Source organism: Lytechinus pictus, chromosome 13, assembly GCF_037042905.1.
Source record: "Lytechinus pictus isolate F3 Inbred chromosome 13, Lp3.0, whole genome shotgun sequence".
NCBI classification, from domain to species: Eukaryota; Metazoa; Echinodermata; class Echinoidea; order Temnopleuroida; family Toxopneustidae; genus Lytechinus; species Lytechinus pictus.
The window spans coordinates 16,657,302-16,676,699 of NC_087257.1; the positions used below are offsets into that span (position 1 = coordinate 16,657,302).

Sequence of the window (19,398 nt, forward strand, 5' to 3'; positions counted from 1 at the left end):
ATATGAAACTTGGTAGATTTCCTCTCTAGGTAACACCCCTCCCTTCTACACCAAAATTAAAGATTACCAATTAACAATGAAGCCATAGGGTACCATTAAATATATGTAATGTCAGTTACCAAGTGGAAAATGTAATGTCAGTTACCGAGATGTAATGTCAGTTACCATGATAAAACGTTGGTTACCAATATTGAAATGCAAATATGTGGTCAATTTTATGGTGAAGAAATATTGTATACTTGTTATTTAAATCTTTCACTTTAAAAGTCACACCGGAAGGAGCTTGCTATTCACTTTTAAAAGGTATAGTTCACAAGGAATACTATTTGAAATTATGAAGGAAGTTGCATTCCCATCATGCAAAAAAAAATTACTATGAAATTGTTTTGTACATGCACTTACCAAGTACCCAATTGTTTGTATCAGACAATTTTTTTTTTTGGGGGGGTAGGGGGTACTTTTCCCAACCTATTGCCTAAATCTGCAACATTTTTTAAGCTTAACATTGTGATGAAGGGGATTTCCAGGGTCCCTTTTTTAGTTTTTTATACACCTTTTAGTAGTGTGGATGTATGATACAATTTTGTTTTTGGTGTACAAGTATAGATGAAAAGTGATATTTGACAGTTCTGATCAATGTTGCATGGATCTACTAAAACTTTTTTTTTTCTAATTTACAAATAGTTCAGTTTCAGTTTAGAAGCTGGAGTTTATTTTTTGTTCACAGCTTAAAAAAGAAATTAGCAAAGAAAATGATTAAACAAATTATGAAGAGAATTGAAATCCGACAGATATGAATAAGCACTGCTTGCACTGACCAGAATAGAAATCAATAAAACTACATGGCTGCATGAGATTCGGGGGAGAGGTACGTGTAGCCTAGGGGAGGAGACCCTTATTCATTTTGCCTTTTTTGAGGGGAGGGGGAGGTTGGAGAAGGAAAAGGTTTAAAAAGTCAATATAAAACTGATGAATATATTATGGGTGTATAGTCAGAAAAATCCATGTGTACAGTCAATGCAATATTAAATTACTATAGGAAAACATGTAGCTGCTATGACCCCACCCCCCCCCCCCCCGAGTAAGTAAAACATACATTTCTTATCTTTTGATAATTAAAAATGTGAAGTATTATGAAACTTTTATTATTTTAAAACGCCTTACATATAAGTACCAAGAAAATTATGCCTTTGAAAATCATATAGCACTGGTAAATGTTAATGTGTATTGTCAGTTACCGACAAGTTATGATAAAAATGTTCAAATCAAAGAAAGGAACTAAGAAAAAGAAAAAGTTTTTTCATTGAAATGTTCCTAGAAACTCGGGTATACTTCCACATCAAGCTCACTTTCATGTGAAGCCCTGCACAGAAGATACAATGCAATGATTCCCCACATTTGACTTCCATGTGTTATCTCTATGGCAAATTAAGTGTAATGTCAGTTACCGTAATGTCAGTTACCAGCATGGTTGTGGAAAAATTATCATAGCCCCCAAAAGACAAAAACGAATTGTTTAATATTTTGACACATCTTAACCTAGTAACGGAGGTATATTTACATATTCAAATTATTACTCTATCTACTCAGGGACATGAGATATTTCAATTTCACTGAACACCCTGAAATTGCATGTCCTTTTGCGTAATGTCAGTTACCGACACATTTTTGCTTGCTGATGCGTAAAAAAATGTGGTTACATAGGAAAACTTAGTATCAGAGTATACAGCAAGGTTCACTTTATTAACTCTATCAAAAGCAAACTCCCATCATTTGTTGTTTTGGAGATACACACAATGAAAGGTGTGAAAACATTGTGCCGTGTAATGTCAGTTACCGTGAAAATGCCCATATGCACAAAACATGTGCGCCTGTAATTCACTTCTTTTAAGTCAATTTTTCGAACTGATCGAGTCGAACGGATTTAGAGGCATCTCCAGCTTATTAGCCAGATTTCTCTACATAACAGTACAATGACAAATAGCAACAAATTTTCTTCAAAATTGAAAATTCTTTTCTAAGAATTTGACACGTCAAATGATACATATATGGCCTATATAATACCTTATACCTATATAATACCATATAATACCTATATAATACCATATAGGGCCTGTATAATAACTTTATACAAAACAAGATATTTATGGAGCTACATGACTTCATGAAACTAGATCAATTTCTTTTATATGCATGTGATACTGTAGTATCCTTTCCATATCTATTATAGTCACCACTTCTTTTCACAAGTTATGGTCATTTTTCATTTTATTGCCATTCTCACACCGTCGACATATTTGACCCGACTAATAAAATCTTGCTCCCCTTTGAAGCGGAGCAATAAATCAGGGCATCTTGACACGCTTTTGTGCGAAGTTCAAAGGCGCTCGTCGGACCACTGCTCAGACACCACGCTGACTGATCCCTTTAAATAGCTCCCTTGCTTGTCCATCACTGGAGGGGTAAGCTAAAGGAATGTGCTCCTGTTTTGCCTGAGTTATGGCTCTCATCAATAAAGGTTGATGGACACGTCTTACAAGTGGCTTCATATGGGGGCATCAGCAAGGGATATTTTTAGAAGGGAAGGCTTTTCGGTCCATGGACTGTTTACTGCGTAGGGTTCAATGAAAATATCTTTAATATCTTTCCCTCACAATGGTTCAGAGTGTTATAGAGGCAGCATGATTTCATGTTTTCTAGAAAATTGTTTTATGTGAACTTCTTTTACAAAACTACAGGGTCTCTTCTGAAGAGCAACCTATAGCAATTGGGCCTAATTTATTTTTAAACTTTATTTTCATCACTCCATATTCACCAAGGGGGGAGGGTGGAATCAGTAGGTGGTTTCAAACCGCCTCAATCATAAGAATCCCTGTTAAATTACTTGCATTTTTAAGGCTAAAAAATACCCATTAATTATTCCTGCATTCACACCCTTCAGGATAAGTTCCTGAAGTTACCAGCATGTGCAGTATGGTTTGATAAGCAAGCAAGGCGCGAGATTCAAAATCACTAGCTCAGCAGCCAACCACGGCGCCCGCACCCAAATACACGCTGGGCTAAAAGTTCCCGTAAATTGCTTTTCACACTGCCAAAATACCTGCGACCTTGGAAAAATCCCTGCGAAAGTTCTCGTAATTTTGACAAGTACCTACTATTTAGTGGGTATTTTCTTTCGGGAGATACCTGGAACTAACAAACTGTGAGGCGGTCTGAAACTGCCTAGTATTCATGCCTACTGCAAATGGGGCTATTTTCTTGTACATTTACATCATGATGTTTATCAAACAAATCATCTGTATAGGCCCTTCAGAACTCTTAATGGATTTTCAAAGGGAGATAATTTTCTCCATTTTTTTTTTTTGGGGGGGGGGGTTACAATATTAACTCCTTAACCCTTTTCTCTCTCGACCTTACAAAGAATTGAAGATGCTCACCAGGAGCCTGTAACACTAAGCTTAGCAATCAATCGTAGAACATTTTTTCCACGATTGATTGCACCGACCACAATGTACAATTGATCGTTTAAAATAAAGCATATGATCAATCGCTATCCTTTGTGCTAAAGGCCCCTGATGTCTATTCACGAACCATCGAATTGTCTCGACAGATTGAAAATTACATCAGCATCAAATACCAACTGCATGAACAAGAAATGAACACTTTTAATTTATCCTATGAACAGCACCCTCTAATAATTGTGGCCTAAAAAAGAAGGGGCTAAATTTCTTGATTTCTCCTATAAATGGCATCCTCCAATACATGGCTTTGAAATGAGAATGGAAGGAGCTCAATTTTGTAATATCTCCTATTTATAGCAACTTCCAATATCTGGCTTTAAAAAAGAGAAGGAAAGGGAGAGATCTACATTTCTTAATATCCCCTATAAATAGCATCCTCTAATTAAATTGGCTTCCAAAAGAAGGGGGGAAAAGAGCTTAATTTCCATAATGAATCTTTCTTGACTGATTAAATTCACTGGGGCATCTTCAACCAGATCTAAATTTAAATTCCCAACCGCAGCGCTGCTTCCATGCTCTCCGCACGGTGGCTATAAGTCTGCCTGACCGATAAAACAGAAATAGAAAGACGGTGTTAAAAATACAGAGAATCAACCAACCAAGGGTGATATTAAAGGTCAAGTCCACTTCAGAAAAATGTTGATTTGAATCAATAGAGAAAAATCAGACAAGCACAATGCTGAAAATTTCATCAAAATCGGATGTAAAATAAGAAAGTTATGACATTTCAAAGTTTTGCTTATTTTTAACAAAATAGTTATATGAACGAGCCAGTTACATCCAAATGAGAGAGTCGATGATGTCATTCACTCACTATTTCTTTTGTTTTTTATTGTTTGAATAATACAATATTTCAATTTTTACGAATTTGATGATTAGGACCTCCTTGCCTGAAGCACAAAATGTTAAAATAATGGAATCCCATGTGTTCAGGGAGGAATGAAACTTCATTTCACATGACAATGGCGAGAAAATCTAAATATTTCATATTTCATATAATAAAATACAAAAGAAATAGTGAGTGAGTGATGTCATCAGTTCCCTCATTTGCATACCGATCGAGATGTGCATATAACTGTTTTGTGAAATGAAGCGAAACTTTAAAATATTATAACTTTCTTATTTTACATCCGATTTTGATGAAATTTTCAGTGTTATGCTTGTTGAATTTTTCTCTTTTTATTCAAATCAAGTTTTTGTTGGAGTGGACTTGTCCTTTAACTATGCCTTGGGGCGGTATTCTTGATCATTAGGAAAAGATGAATTCCTCATCTCGTCTGTTCTCCTCGATAAAATCTGATCAGCAATCTCATTAACTTCTTTTTAAAGATTAATGCGAGTATGTGGTAACGAATTCAAAATGACTTCGTACAGAATCCAATGAAATGACCATCCAAGTATCAGAATGTAGAGCGTCGAGGCCCAGTGGATTAGTCTACGGACTTTGAAACAGAGGGTCGTGGGTTCAAATCCCAGCCATGGCGTAATTTCCTTCAGCAAAGAATTCATCCACAGTGTACTGCACTCGACCCAGGTGAGGTAAATGGGTACCGGCAGGAAGTAATCCCTCAAAAAGCTGAGTGCACCTGAATACGTAGCCTAGCTTAGCCGGGTAATAATAATAGCAGGGCCCGCTGGGAGAACAGTTTTCAGAACTGAAGTGGCTACCCTGGGTAAATATACCGTTATTATTATTATCACTAATGTTATGTATGAAAAATATGCATCAGAGGATTGTGGAAGAAATTGTTTAATTGCTACGTAATTAGCAAAATAAGCATGATGTTACATGAAATGTTGGGTCTTTTTCCAAGTAATATTTACACAGTGTCCCATATGTGCTTATCGGTGTTGGTGATCTTCGGTGCAATTACTTTTTCAGCTTAAATTTCATAATTTCACAAAGCTCAGTTTATGTATCTGTACCAGATCTAAGTCTTTGATGATAAAGTGACTATTAAGTTATTAAACTTGGTTTTACAGACTTTCTCATCAAATTGGCGTTTACTGCAACTTCTTTCATTTATCTTTAATATGGCTTTATTCTCAGAAACGAAAACCAGACAAAGGGCCCCAGCTACCACACAAGACATGCTCGTTTGAAAAAAAAAAAAACCAGACCAACAGTGTATCATTTCATATGGCTTTTCTATTTCCTGTTTTTCTTAAACTTTATTTTTGTCCAAATCTTTGAAATTAAATATACTGTCTATTTATGCTCATTGCATGTTATGTCAGGAACTAGGACAGTGTAGGAGGGGAAATTGCATAAAGGTTATTACACAAGAGGAAAATATTCTCAAAACTGGGAATTTGTCACGAGTCAGACCACCCCGCAATTCATAAGTTCCAGGTATTCTCTGATCAGGAAATTTACCATGATCCACCCCGATCAGAAAATACCAAGTATTTTTGCCAATGTGAAAGCAAAATACCTACATATCCCCAAAATAAAAATACCTGCTAGATAGTAGGTACGTGCCGGAATCAAGAGGACTTTCTCAACCCACCGATAGTCGGGCGCGGGCACCATAGGACTGCTGAGCAAGCGATTTGAATTGCCTGAAAGAAAATACCTGCTAAATAGTAGGTACTTGCCAAGATTACACGAACTTTCCCAATCCAGCAATTAGTTAAGCACAGACACCATACATGTAGGGCTGAGTGAGCGATTTTGAACTGTGCGCCTTGCCTGCTAATCTGACCATAGTGCACATGCTCGTAACTTTGAAAACTTACCCCCAAAGGGTCTGCTCTAATAGGGTCGGTATAAATGCAGAAAATAATTATTGGGCATTTTGAGCCTGAACAAGTTCTGGTATTCTGGTGATCAAGGCGGTCTGCATACACCTTGTGTACAAGTAGGCCTACATGAGGTTTCTCTTGCATCTAATCTATAACAGTGTTCACATGCAGATCTCTCTGAAAGAGAGGAACCAATTTCTTTCGCAGGAGTTGTACGACTGACTAAAATTGTATTTCAATTTTTTTTTAACAATAAGGCAAAGGTTTTTTTCTTCATTCAAACACATTCACACATGAAAAACTCAATACATAAGCCTACACAATTGGATGAACTATTATGCAATAATCACGTCGACTCCAAACTGATTCGACGGTATATGTGTCGGTCTGGAGTCGGTTTCGGCCCGTGTGACTGAGGGGTTTATGGCTTTGGGACAAACTCTCAGCTTTCTGTGACCAATGGATGGATGGATACAAGTGCGCCTTGATTTACAGCTGCCTGTGATGCAGGGGGATGGAGCAGAACCGATGATGAAAATTTATGGCTAGTCTGCAGGAGATTCCAGCTGCCTTGAATGACTCCCTAGACAGAAGGAAAGTAGTGCAAAAGCACTTTTGCTGAGACTTTGTTATGATTCCTTAAACAAACTCCACAAGGCACAAAGGTATCCCATACGGTGGTGCACTCAGCTGAAATCTTAAAAAAAAAATCATTCATGCACTTTCTATACATGTAGTTCTTTGAAGAGTCCAATAAACCTTTGCTTTTATTAATGCATCTAGGGGGAGTGTGAAAATAACTTTATAAATATGATTTTTGTGAAACTCAAAATTTTCCTCTCCATAGTCAGTGGGTGACCTTGATGTCTTCAATATTGTAAGAAGCAATGTTTGTTCAAAACACAGGATTGATATTAGGTGGTTTCAAACCGCCTCGATCATGAGAATCCCCGTTAAATTACGAGAACTTTTTAAGGCTAAAAAATACCCATTAATTATTCCTGCATTCACCCCGCCCCGAAACATACCCACGGGATAAGTTCCTGAAGTTACGAGCATGCGCATTATGGTCTGATTAGCAAGCAAGGCGTGAGATCCAAAATCACTAGCTCAGCAGCCACCCAAGGCGCCTGCTCCCAACTACATGCTAGGCTAAAAGTTCCAGTAAATTTCTTTCACATTGCCAAAATACCTGCGACCTTGGGAAAAATCCCCACGAAAGTTCTCGTAATTTTGACAAGTACCTACTATTTAGTGGGTATTTTCTTTCGGGAAGATTACGCGTAATTTGCTTTCACATTGCCAATATTACCTGGTATTTTCTGATCGGGGTAAATTTCCCGATCAGAAAATACCTGGAACTGACGATCTTCGAGGCGGTCTGAACCCACCTATTGCACACTTTTCTTTCTATCAAGAAAACATTCTAAATTTATTCAATATTATCCTCGAACCCTTGACCCAGAAGTTACATCAGGCAACTTGTTATAAGTCAGTGCTTCCTCTTTTAGCAAGAATCAAGGCACTATGCTCTTTTCACAGCTTTCCACAGACCTGCCAACCTCTGGGAATGAAAAATTGTACTTAAAAAAAATGTATTATTCCCCAAAAAACTGTATTTCATAATAAAATGCATGGCGCGCATGCTCATCGCGATGCTCAAGCTGCATGCAAGCTAAATTGCGCACTGCTCTTGCAGATGAAAAAAAAAAACATTGAAACACGTGTATATCTCACCCTGGTTTTAATAAAATGATTGAAAAAAAAAAGTTACCTGAAATTACATTGATCCAATAACCATATTTTTTTGTAAGTTTCATGAAATAGAGACATATAGAGATGATTTTTCTCAATAAATTACGATTAAAAAAAATGTTTTTTTTTTTAAACGAAATCATATTTTTAAAATTAAAAACGTACTGTCATATTTTGGTTGAAAAAACGTACTAAATACGCCAAAAACATACTGGTTGGCAGCTCTGTTTCCACTGCATTATTTTCCATCATTAAATCTGTGATGAAATGTGAGGATTGGCTATGGAAAGCTGCCAGTGACAAGCCGGCAGGAGAGATGAAGCTCTTACGTTTGACAAGGTGTCTTATAAAATTGTGAGCAACATACCACAGCTGAGCCCAGTGTTGTTTTCCATCTTGGACTGCATCCGCCCAACTCCGGGAAAGGGTCGGGTACCTGAGCCTCGTCGCCATCGCTGCCCCCGCTGCTGCTCTCGCTCTGCCCTCTCTGCGGGAACGACGAGCTGAGCGGGGCGGTGGCCACCGGCTCTCGCAGATCCTCCGGCATCGACTTGCTCCTCCACTCGCGGTCGAGGCGCGGAATGAACCGAGAGGTGAGACTCGAGCTGTGTTGCAGCTGATGCCTTTGGTGGTGGTGATGGTGGTGGTTGTTGGTGACGTGATGATTGTTGCTATGGTTTTGATTGTGGGGTGAGGTGGGTTGTGTTCTCGTGGGCGTGGCTGGCTGACTGGCTTGCCGACACAAGTAGATTCCATTCAGACCGCCCTGCTGTGCCGATAGATGGTTGTTTAACGACTCGGTGCTGGCCAACAAAGGCCTATCTTCGTTATATGTAGGAAAGGAATTCATGCCGTTAACTAGGGCATCCAAGTCCACGTCGTCTGTAAGAAGATACACAAAGAAGAAAGAACACTTTAAGATTACATTATGATAAAATCTCTGAGGCTCTCTCATGAATATCTGAGGATATCAGATTTTGAAAATGCTTCCAAGATACCCAACCTGAAAAAAGAAATGAAAATGTTAAATTCTCAACACATATACCTCTCTTATACATCTCTATCATGTGAGACAGACTTCAAAGAATACTTGTGAGTCTTTACCTATATCTAAGACAGCGGAGGAGAATAAATCTTCAAGCATATACCGATGGAGCGACTATAATCCCCGGCAGCTCAGGAATGATTAATAGAAAAGAAACTTTGAAGATACAAAAGGAAAGTGAGACAGCATGAAAGACATGCGCATCATTCACTCACCACTAGACGTGTCTTCGCTACTGTTCCCCTTGCTCAGCCGGCCAAGCGCCATGTGATGATCGTTAATGGAACACAGTGAGCCGCCTAGCCTTCCGTGATACTGCGTTGACGTCTCCATCATCTCCATGGCAACGCAAGAATCTCGGGATGAGACTACCGACTGAGATGCCACAAATGAGGCTCGTTTGCTAATTAGTTCTTGCCTCAACCTTTACCTATAGTGGATAGAAAGAAGAAAAAAAAGAGAGAGATAAGACATTGATATTAATTAGAAAAGGCCCAGAATTTTCGCCAATTTATAGCTTGACGAGTATCAATGACTCATTATAGTGGGAGGGGGCTGGTGGATTTGAGCTGAAAAAAGTGAGAAAATGCAGCTTCGTGGTAATTAAAAGCCATTCTGCGTGTATGGCAGCCAGACAATACAGTATATAACATGGATCATTAGCAGAAAGACATACAAAGTATATCTTCTTCCACATAAGGTTTATCGCTAATCAGAACCGCAATGCATCATGGGATCGAAAAGGGGGCCGTTAGCTAGCTCTGCGCACGCGCACTGCGGACTGTCCTTAGTGCACGTGCTTGGAGCTAGCTTGATTGCCCCCTTTTCGATCCCATAAGGCATTGCGGTTCTGTTAGTGATAAATCTTGAACATGGCATGATTCCACTATGATACACGTTTTCCATAGACCCTTGCCCAGGTTATCATGGTCATAGGGCTGAATGGGTTAACAAGCCTACAATTACTAGTAGTATTACTAAGATTCGCTTTTGAGATGACTACTTATTTCAATCGAACTGATGGCAAGCTAATGTAATTCATGCATCTGATTGGCTAGGACCACATCTCCAAACAAAACCACTTACATGACATCATTGTGTTGGTGCAAGAACGCTCTCGCCAAACTTTCGCACTTCATATGCATGCAAAAACGCCTAAAGCAGCACGCATAAGGGCATTTCTGCACCGATGTGGTGTGCGAAAAATGTTTTGCGAAGGGTGTTCTTGCACCGCCACAAAAACTAACATGCTATTGTGTACAATCCATTTTATACAGATACTGTACTCATTACTAAAAAAAAAGATTTATGGCCTTGGTCTTATTTTCCTGCAAATACATTCTAACCCGTCTATAAAGACAACATATGGGAGACGAGAAAAAGGGTCTTTTTGACAGGTGGTCATTGTGAACAGGTTCCTGTAATACATGTTTCAATGCAGAATGCTTTGAGGAAAACCAAACTTAATGGACAGGTATGTACACTTAATTATAGACTTGTGGTCCTTCTATAAGGGTGGTTGTTACAGCAAGTTTGACTGTACGTGTATGCATTCCAATCCGTACACACTGAGTTCTAACTGACTGACTCCATGAAATAAAAACTATTTGAGTGCTTCACAAAATACAAGTAAAAGACTTCTCTAAGTCTGCGACAACCATTGAAATCTAAACGTCTTGGATAAATATTGAAAGAGACGAGTTTGAACAGAAACCACCACTGGCTTCTGGCCCAGTCGGTGGTGTTCCTTTGGTGAAAGCGGGCGGCTCTTGTCAAACGGTCGGCACCGGCTACCTGCCAATCAACCTGTCTCTGGCACCCCTCGGAGAAACCAAAGAACACGAGATGTCCACTGGCTACCCCCAGTCCAGCTCCAGGGAATCTGTTACTAAAAGCCCCATTCGCACTATGATAAATATGTTACAAACTCCTTGATAGGAATTCATTGAAATCGGTATTGTGAATTGAAATTGTTAGTGTGAACTGAAACTATACCCTCTTGCATGTGCAATTCATGTTTTGAAATTATTATCACAAATTCAATGGCAATTCAGCCTTCTAGGTAATGAAACTTGAAAAAATAGATCTTGAAGCATGTTGAAAATTTCATTAAATAAATCTCACAGACAGTCGTTTCAGTGATTTGGAGAGGAATCTTATTTTAGTTGCTTCATTAGACATGTCTTACATCACACCTAGTCTGCAGGCATAGACCCTGATTAAATATTTTATCAACAAGGGGTCTTCACACAAGACTAGCAAAAACAAAAGGGGCCTTCTGTACATAAATCAATGCCAGGGAGCTTTATAGGCTGAATATTCAGACCACTTTTCTCAAATGAAGGGTTTGCACAACAATGTCAAACATGCATAGACAAGGATGATTTCATTTTTTTTTAAACACACATCTGTATTGGCAACTTTTGAAATCACAAAATATAATCACTGTGAGTACAGAACACATTTTTATTAATAATTTGGCAATGCAAAATGGAAAATAAAGCTGAGAGAATGAACAAAAAAATCCATATTTTATTGTTCGAAATAGACATGAAATGAAATACTCAGAAAGTTTGCATTGCCCAATTGATCGTGGGCCCGGCAGCCGCTGTGCAGCGCCAGATCGACGAGGCTCTATCCCTTTAATCGTTGAACGCCAAACAGGGTAGCAGCAAATCCCATATTTAATGTCTTTTGGTCTGACGCGGCAGGTGTTTGAACCCCCGACCTCCCGGTTGTGAGACGGATGCTCTACCAACTGAGCCAACACACCATTGCATGTTAACAATCAACATAATAACATCCAACAGAACACAAGAATTTGAGGCACATTCGGGGGAAATAATAATTGAAGTCTCCATCAATCTTGAAAGAAAGTGTTGTACATTTCAAGTCTTCACTGCAGTACTTGTCTGAATCAAGATGCATCAATGAAATATACATAGGCAGATACGCCTACTCGCTTCCGGAACTTTAGGAGGGAGCTGCTAATTTGAGACTTTCAAGAGTTTGCTATCGTGTTTTCTCAAGAACTTTGCCTCCTTGCTGCCTCCTCACAAGTTCTTGAAGGCAGCTCTGGCTTCATCTCCGGTCTTAAGCACCCGGAAGACAGGAAAAATCATTACCACTTCCATAGGAAGGGAATATTTCATTACATTCATTTGGTTTGCAAGCCAGGGCTCCATACTAACCCTTTTTTTAAATTTCTACCGGTCCGACCTGATCATGTAGGACCAGTACATACCCAGTTTTTCCATTTTTTACTGGACCGAACCTAAAATTTACTGGTCCCAAATAATAAAGAAAAATATAAAAAGAGACTTGAGCTTAATTTGCTGTCTTTTAGTGCTTGTTACCCCCCCCCCAAAAAAAAAACCCCTAACAAACAACAAATAGTATACACACACAACAAAATTCATGAGAGCTATTGTTTTAGTTAGATGCCAGAGCCATTTTTATAATTTACAAAGGAGAAGAAAATATATTTCAGTTAGATATAATCTTACTGGTCATGTCGGACCAGTAAATCTGGCTATTTCTGAAAAGTTACTGGCCCGACAGCACTTTTCACCGGTCTGGGACCGTCGGACTAGTGCCAGAGTCGCGTGCTGTACAAGCCATTGGTCAACAAATATTTGGTCTAATTGTCATTTGGTCTACTCTACTCTACACATATTCTAATACCCACTGAGTCTAATTCTCATAAAGTATGATGCCCAAACTTGGGTCCGTTTCATTAAACTTTAATCATAATAACAAATTTGCAATAAACGTTAAATCCTTCAAGCTGATTGGCTGATGGAAAATTTGTTACAGAAATTGTACATTTGTTATTATAACAAGTATTTATGAAAAGGGGCCCAGGTCTGATTCCCACTTCATCTACATACCATTGGAAGGTACTATCTTTGGAATAGATGCTGCACGCCTTTCTCGAACTGAATGAAAATTTTCAGAAGTTGCTAAAAGAATACACAGCCCCCATCGATTTTAGAGCAAAGAAGAAATGCAAACTGGCAAACAGGAGACCGATCTAGGGGAGATGTGAAGTCAGTTTCATCTATTAAATAATAATAATAGCTGGATTTATAAAGTGCTTTTTGCCTGAGGATACAAAGCGCTGCTATTATTACCCCGGCTTTAGCCTGAGCTACCATCACCGGCTCTCAGTGCATGCAAGGACTTACTCCTGCCGGGTACCCATTCACCTCACCTGGGTCGAGTGCAGCACAGTGTGGATAAATTTCTTGCTGAAGGAAAACACGCCATGGCTGGGATTCGAACCCACAACCCTCTGTTTCAAAGGCGAGAGTCAGAACCACTAGACCACAACGCACCCACGAAAATGCACCCAACTGGGGCATTTCGCAAAGAATCAAGAAGATAAAATGTCATTCTTATATGCCAATCTCACTGAATGACAAGCAGGAGTGCACGTCCCTTGAGCAGAGATGCATATTGTACCATATGTGACTGGGAAGTTAAAGCGAGATTTCAGTCACTAAATCTTTGTAAAACAATGAAGCTACAGCTTGTGGTGACGGTTCACGCTTGGTAAAATATATGTCAGCAGAATGCAGGTTCAATGCCCTACAGGTCATTGCACTCCATACTTTGTCCACTTCTCGGCCTGCTTCAACCGGTCATTGCATGTCGATGACCAACGGAAAGTTTACAAACATAAGTTCAAGAAATAGCCCATTCAGACGAGAGCAAACTTGCACAAAACTGGTACAGAAAAACACCGCAAAGGTGAAAAAAGTATTGTCACAAAGTAGTACGATTAAAAAATGAAGTCATATATTTCATCAAGAAGTGATTGTGAAAATATGGCAGCCAGTCATTTTCTGCAGGCAATCAATTAGTTATGTGCCAACACTTATTCAAAGTCCTATATGGTTTTCAAAATGATAAAATGACAATGAGATTGCATCAAGAAACAGTTCGAAATGCAGTTCAGAGATGCAATGCTTTTTAACAGGCAACTTTAGTCTTCAAAGGAAAAAAATAATGATTTGAATAATGCCTATAATTTTGAATTTTTAACATGGCTATACCATGAATTTTTATAGTGTGAACAGGTATGTAATGAGAAGAACCGATCACAAGCCTATGGTCAATCCACACATTACTTTCTCTCCGCTGGAATGTTAAGTTAGACACGTGGCTGCAATTAGCCCTCTAGCTTTAATCATATGGCGTAATTCCGAAAACTGCTGTGTCAATGAACTTACGTCTCGTTTCCCTTTTCAAACCTGCAGCTTCCAAAGATAGGTTTAATTTAATTTTATTTAGCTCCTAATGACAAGAAGCCCTCCCCATATGGGATGTGGGATAATGCTAATAATGCGTGCTTATGTCAAATTGGTGGTTAATTTTTCCATCAGAATATATAAAGTCATACCATACTATAGCATAACATCAGTGATTATTCATTTTGAATCTACAAGGTTTTAGACAAACAGAGAAGTTATCACATACCTCATTCAGCAAACCAAAATAATCAACAAAAAGGTCCAAAGGAACCTGGGGCTGTTTTCAGATAGCCGCTCGCAAAATCATGCATTATTCTTTTCAAAAACTTTTGTTATTCTTTCTAGTATCTAGGTTATAGAAAGTCAGTCATAGAAGATGAATGACACGCAAAATACTAAAGACCATGTTGTCCTAGCTCAAATGGTCAAATCTTTGCCAAAACGTGTTTATAGTATGCAAATCAAGCTACATTGCAAAGTATCAAGCAAACAGAACGCAACAATAGTATCGGATGCATGCACGGGCACACATACACCCAAACTTCTCCAGCCAATAGGGGAAAAGTGGCACAAAAAGGAGATTCGCCTTCCGGAGAAAAAGGTCGACTTTTCCAGTGATTCCATCGAGCCACAAGGTCAATGGCAAATGGAGGAGGCAGAGGGCACGCTGAGGATATTCAAAGGAGATTACAGGATGTTACAACGCAGGGTTCTCCTGCGCTTCACAGCATGAAAAGACATTATGAGGGGGAGGGTGCCTCCTGCTCTGATCCACACTAGAATCATAGGTCCGCAAGCCTGGAAAATTGCGATGCGGAGACTGAGTGAGAGACAGAGAATCTTGCCAATTTTGCGTCGGGAATGTAACAAAAGTCACGTTACACGGGTTAAACTTGGGTGCTTTTTGCATTCCATCACATAATGAAGGTCCTATACTAGCAGAGTACCTATAGATTTATTCCCAACAATTTACATGTTCTTCATTCGCTGTCTACTCTAAACAGACGTGGCCATCTGGACATACCAGATTACAAATTACAAATCAGGTTACAAATTACAGGTAAAATTATATTTCTAAACTATATTGTAGAACATAAGATGGTATAGAGGAAAATAATACAAGGCATGGAGAAAAAAAATCACATTGTTGCATTGACTAAATATCATAAATTGTCATTCATAGAACATCACATAATTTTATAAAAACATGAAAAGTTAAGGTAACAATTAAATCCAATATCTCATCTCTCTTATTCCAAATAAAATAAGGGGGAAAAAAAGCAAGATCATGACATAAACCACACTTTTGGTCTTTTGGAGGAAGAAAATTTATACTATATTACATTTATGACTAAGATAAATCTGTAAGTTCAATCTGTAACTTCCTCTTTGGGTAGAATTTGACTCTCGATTTCATTACAGGCTCTCTACAACCTGCCATGTTGCTCAATTACATCGGAGGGATGGGAATTGGAATATAGTTCAAGAGTCAAGGATCATGAGAAGTTTGTCAGTGATTTCCACTCACTAAATTTGCTCTCAGCCAATCAGATCCAAGGATTTCAGTAGCTTGTTGTAGCAGTTGTCAGTGAGACTGTGTTTCATGAAATGCTGCCCTAGAGTCAAGGATCATACCTTCTTTGGGACTGAGGAACTTTGCGCGGCCTCAGGCTTCCTTGAAGTTGAAATACTATGCAAGTTCACTGGCAAGACACTTTGCACTTGATGCACCAAACCCAACTGTGGATTCCATTTCACAGAACTTGTTATAATAATGAATTTGGAATAACGGTAATAAGCTACTGAAATCCTTCAGTCTGATTGGTTGATAGTGAATGTGTCATAAAAATTGTGCATTTGTGAAAGAGGACTCTAAGAGTAGACTAGGCTTAGAGCATATCTGCCTAATATCCTGCACTTGGGTTCAAGTACATGTACATCTACTCAAAATGAACACAGGATCTTGAAGTTCTTTATAATCACACGATTCCTAAGTCTGAGAAATTTGAAAATTTACTTGAAATTCAACTATTGTTCAAAAGGTTAACCAATGGAGACAGAGTGATTTCACTACAGTACAACACATGTTTTCCATAGAATCTAGTCCGCATTGAGGGTTCCGTCTCCAACGGGTTAAAATAACCCCATGCATGAAAGAGACATTACAAACTTATAGGCTTGAACCAGAATCTACATGTAGGAAGTATGGTTACACTTACAGGAGTCTGCGGATAAAGACTACTACCACAACACAATGAATGGCAGCAGTGATTTTTCTGTGGTGAATTTACAGTTTATGTACACAAGGACTGCCAGAGACCCTTTCACACAAAACTCTTTTGTTAGTACATTTCAAAATTGGGTCACACATTTATTTTAGGCCTATATACTTATTCCTATAAAATGACCCAACTTCCCCCATCCCCCCCCCCCCCAAAAAAAAAAAAAAAAAAAAAAAAATCATAAATTAATGAATGAAAAAAAAAACCAATAGAATAAGAGAAAGAAAAAAAAAACACAGAAGAGGTTTTCAACACACATAAGAAATTTAGGACTACTCATACTGCACAAATGTAGGTCTATGGAAATATCCCCACATCTATCTCTCTTTCATCCAGCCCTGACATCTTTTAATTCAATCTGAATTCAATCTGAGTTGCTCTATAAATTAGGATGCATTTTTTTTTGTGTGGAAAACGTATTCAAAGAGGATAAAGGGATAATCCTTTTTCTGCCATTATCAGATTCAATAGATTCCATATTGAAATGACAAAACAGCTTGAGAGGGAGAGAAAGAGGGAGGGGGATGGGTAGAGAAGGGATTAAGAGAGGGGAGGATTAAGGGAGGGGAGGGGTAAAGAGGGGATTAAGATGGGAGGGGCAGCGAGGAAAGTGATAACTTCCAATTTGCATGACATTAAAACAAATAAAATCCATAAAGCCAATTCTCTATGGTGTGCTAAAAACCAGGAGAGTTTTCCTTCAACCATGGACCCTACCAAAAATGCTTTAACTATCCGTTAAAAAAATAGAGAGAGTGAAAGAAAGTGGGGGGAAGAAATCAGAGAAACAGCTTACATTCTCAATTCAAACTACATAAAACCAAGGAGATATAGGTGACATCTCTTTGATAAAACACATTAAAAACATACAAGTATAGGCCTAAAGCTAATTTCTCTAAGGTGTGCTAAAAATAGGATAAGTTTTCCTTCAACTATCCTTCACTTCAAAAAAGTAAAATAATTGGAGGAGAGGGGGGATGAAACAGAGGGTAGGGAATTAGGATGAGCTAATGTTCTCAATTCACACAGTACATAAAACATATAGGCCTATACCATAAGTATCTGTGGTGTGCTAAATATATTAAGAGCTACTAGCAGAGACAAAGATAAAAAAGAAAGGGGAGAGAAAAGGAAGAGAGTGGGAGAAAGAAAAAAAAAAGAGGGGAGGGGGGTGAGGAGTCAGGAAAGTGCTAATGTTCTTAAAGTTTTCCTTCAGGAATGCTTCAATAGGAAGAAGGCCAGAGCAAAGAATAGGATCAGGAATTCACAAAGGGGATTGAAGCTTGAGTGATTGCTCAACGAGTTATTCATCAAAGAGAGGGAGAAAAAAAATTGTAACCAGCGCTGATTGAATGCATACACCTCTGCACCTGGGTGAAAGGGGGCTATACGAGTAGGTCCATGATACTAGGTCCATGATACTACGCAGCTTTGCTATAGCGAGAGCCAAGGGTTGCGTGTGGTTTGGAGGCAAGTTCAAGAAAGGGAAATGATGATATGACGGAATTGCACAGAAAATGTACGTGCCTTCTTATGAAAGAAAGGAATAGAAAGAAATTATAGGGAAAGAGGGAAAAGGGTGGGCAGGGGGAGAGGATAAAGATGCAGGAAAAGAGAGTGAGAAGAAAGAGGAAGAGAGAAGAAAAAAAGAGAAATAAAGAGCAGGAGAGAGAAGAAAAATAAAGATGGGGGCAGAAATCAAAGAGTGGGGGAGGCTTGCTGAAAATGGAATGGAAGCTAAAATATTACTAAAGACATAAAGCAAAGAATGGAAAGACCAACATCAATTGTAAAAAGATTGTTTTCATTCATGAAAAGGCCTACAAAAAATGTAAATATGAAAATGAAATATGACAAGTGATAAAGGAATGTCATACTATTGGTGAACATCAGGAAATATAAGTGAACATATTAATGATAAAATAAAGCAATGGAAGAGAGGAACATTGACATATTAAAAATTAAAAAATATATATATAGTAAGAGAAAAATTGTGGAATGAAAGAACTTAGAGACAAATATACAGAGTTCAAGAAATTGAAAGCAATGACAGTCTAAATGAAAATAAATTTAAAAAGAAGCACCTCTTATTACAAACATAATATTAACAGAAAAAAAGAGTGAATTGTAGTTTCTCTCTGGAAAAGCGCTTACCTTGGTAATACTGAACCAAATCCTGGGAAATATTATAATCACATCCAAACAAAATCCATTTTATGATTGGCAACCGTCACCACGTAAGAAAATAATAATAAACTTTATATCCCGGTGAGAAGAGAATATCCAAATGGTTCACAACCTCGCAGCTCAGCTCTGCAATCTCACCTTGAACCGATAAAATCACCAGATATATAATGCAAAGACATATAAGATCGCCGGTTTGAGAGTAAGGTTCCAGCAATGTGTTCCTGATCAGGTTTGCATAGCGACTGACTGGCCGAGCTCCAACTGATGGAGTAGTATACTTCCCCTTCTTACTTCTGCTGCTATACTACGAAGGTTAGGAATATTACATGCGTGTGAGTGTACCAAGCATCAGTCCTTTATTTACAATGCAAGTGTAGATTCCACTGCACGGAGCATGGAGGGAGCCAGTAAAGCTAGAGAGGTCTTATACCAAGCACCGAGAGAGCGTTGAATAGCGATGAAAGGAGAGCGAGGGAGAGGGGGAGGGCATGCACGTCTGTACAGTTCGGCGGTTTGTTGGCTTTCTGTTGTAGCTTCACACTGTTTGAGTGAAGTCTGCAGATTAGCTGGGGGAGCTGAGAGTGAGAGATGGTGCAGGGGTAGTCTTC

General features: G+C 38.7%; 1 protein-coding gene across 1 annotated transcript; it reads right to left on the reverse strand.

The window, feature by feature from the left end:
* Window positions 1-5,707: 5,707 nt before the first annotated feature.
* Window positions 5,708-19,085, reverse strand: LOC135156333 (uncharacterized). Its single transcript, XM_064108425.1, has 3 exons — window positions 18,758-19,085; window positions 9,282-9,496; window positions 5,708-8,903 (listed from the first exon to the last, which is right to left on the reverse strand). The coding sequence occupies exons 2-3, from the start codon at window positions 9,406-9,408 to the stop codon at window positions 8,347-8,349; spliced, it is 684 nt and encodes a 227-aa protein (XP_063964495.1). The 5' UTR covers window positions 9,409-9,496; window positions 18,758-19,085; the 3' UTR covers window positions 5,708-8,346.
* Between the last annotated feature and the right edge of the window lie 313 nt (window positions 19,086-19,398).

What these genes read in the sequence shown, in the direction of transcription:
- LOC135156333 (XM_064108425.1), bottom strand. Translation starts at nt 9,408, where the DNA reads ATGGAGATGATGGAGACGTCAACGCAGTATCACGGAAGGCTAGGCGGC. An exon ending in TAGCGAAGACACGTCTAGTG is followed by an intron (nt 8,904 to 9,281) that starts GTGAGTGAATGA and finishes ATCTTCTTACAG; the next exon opens with ACGACGTGGACTTGGATGCC.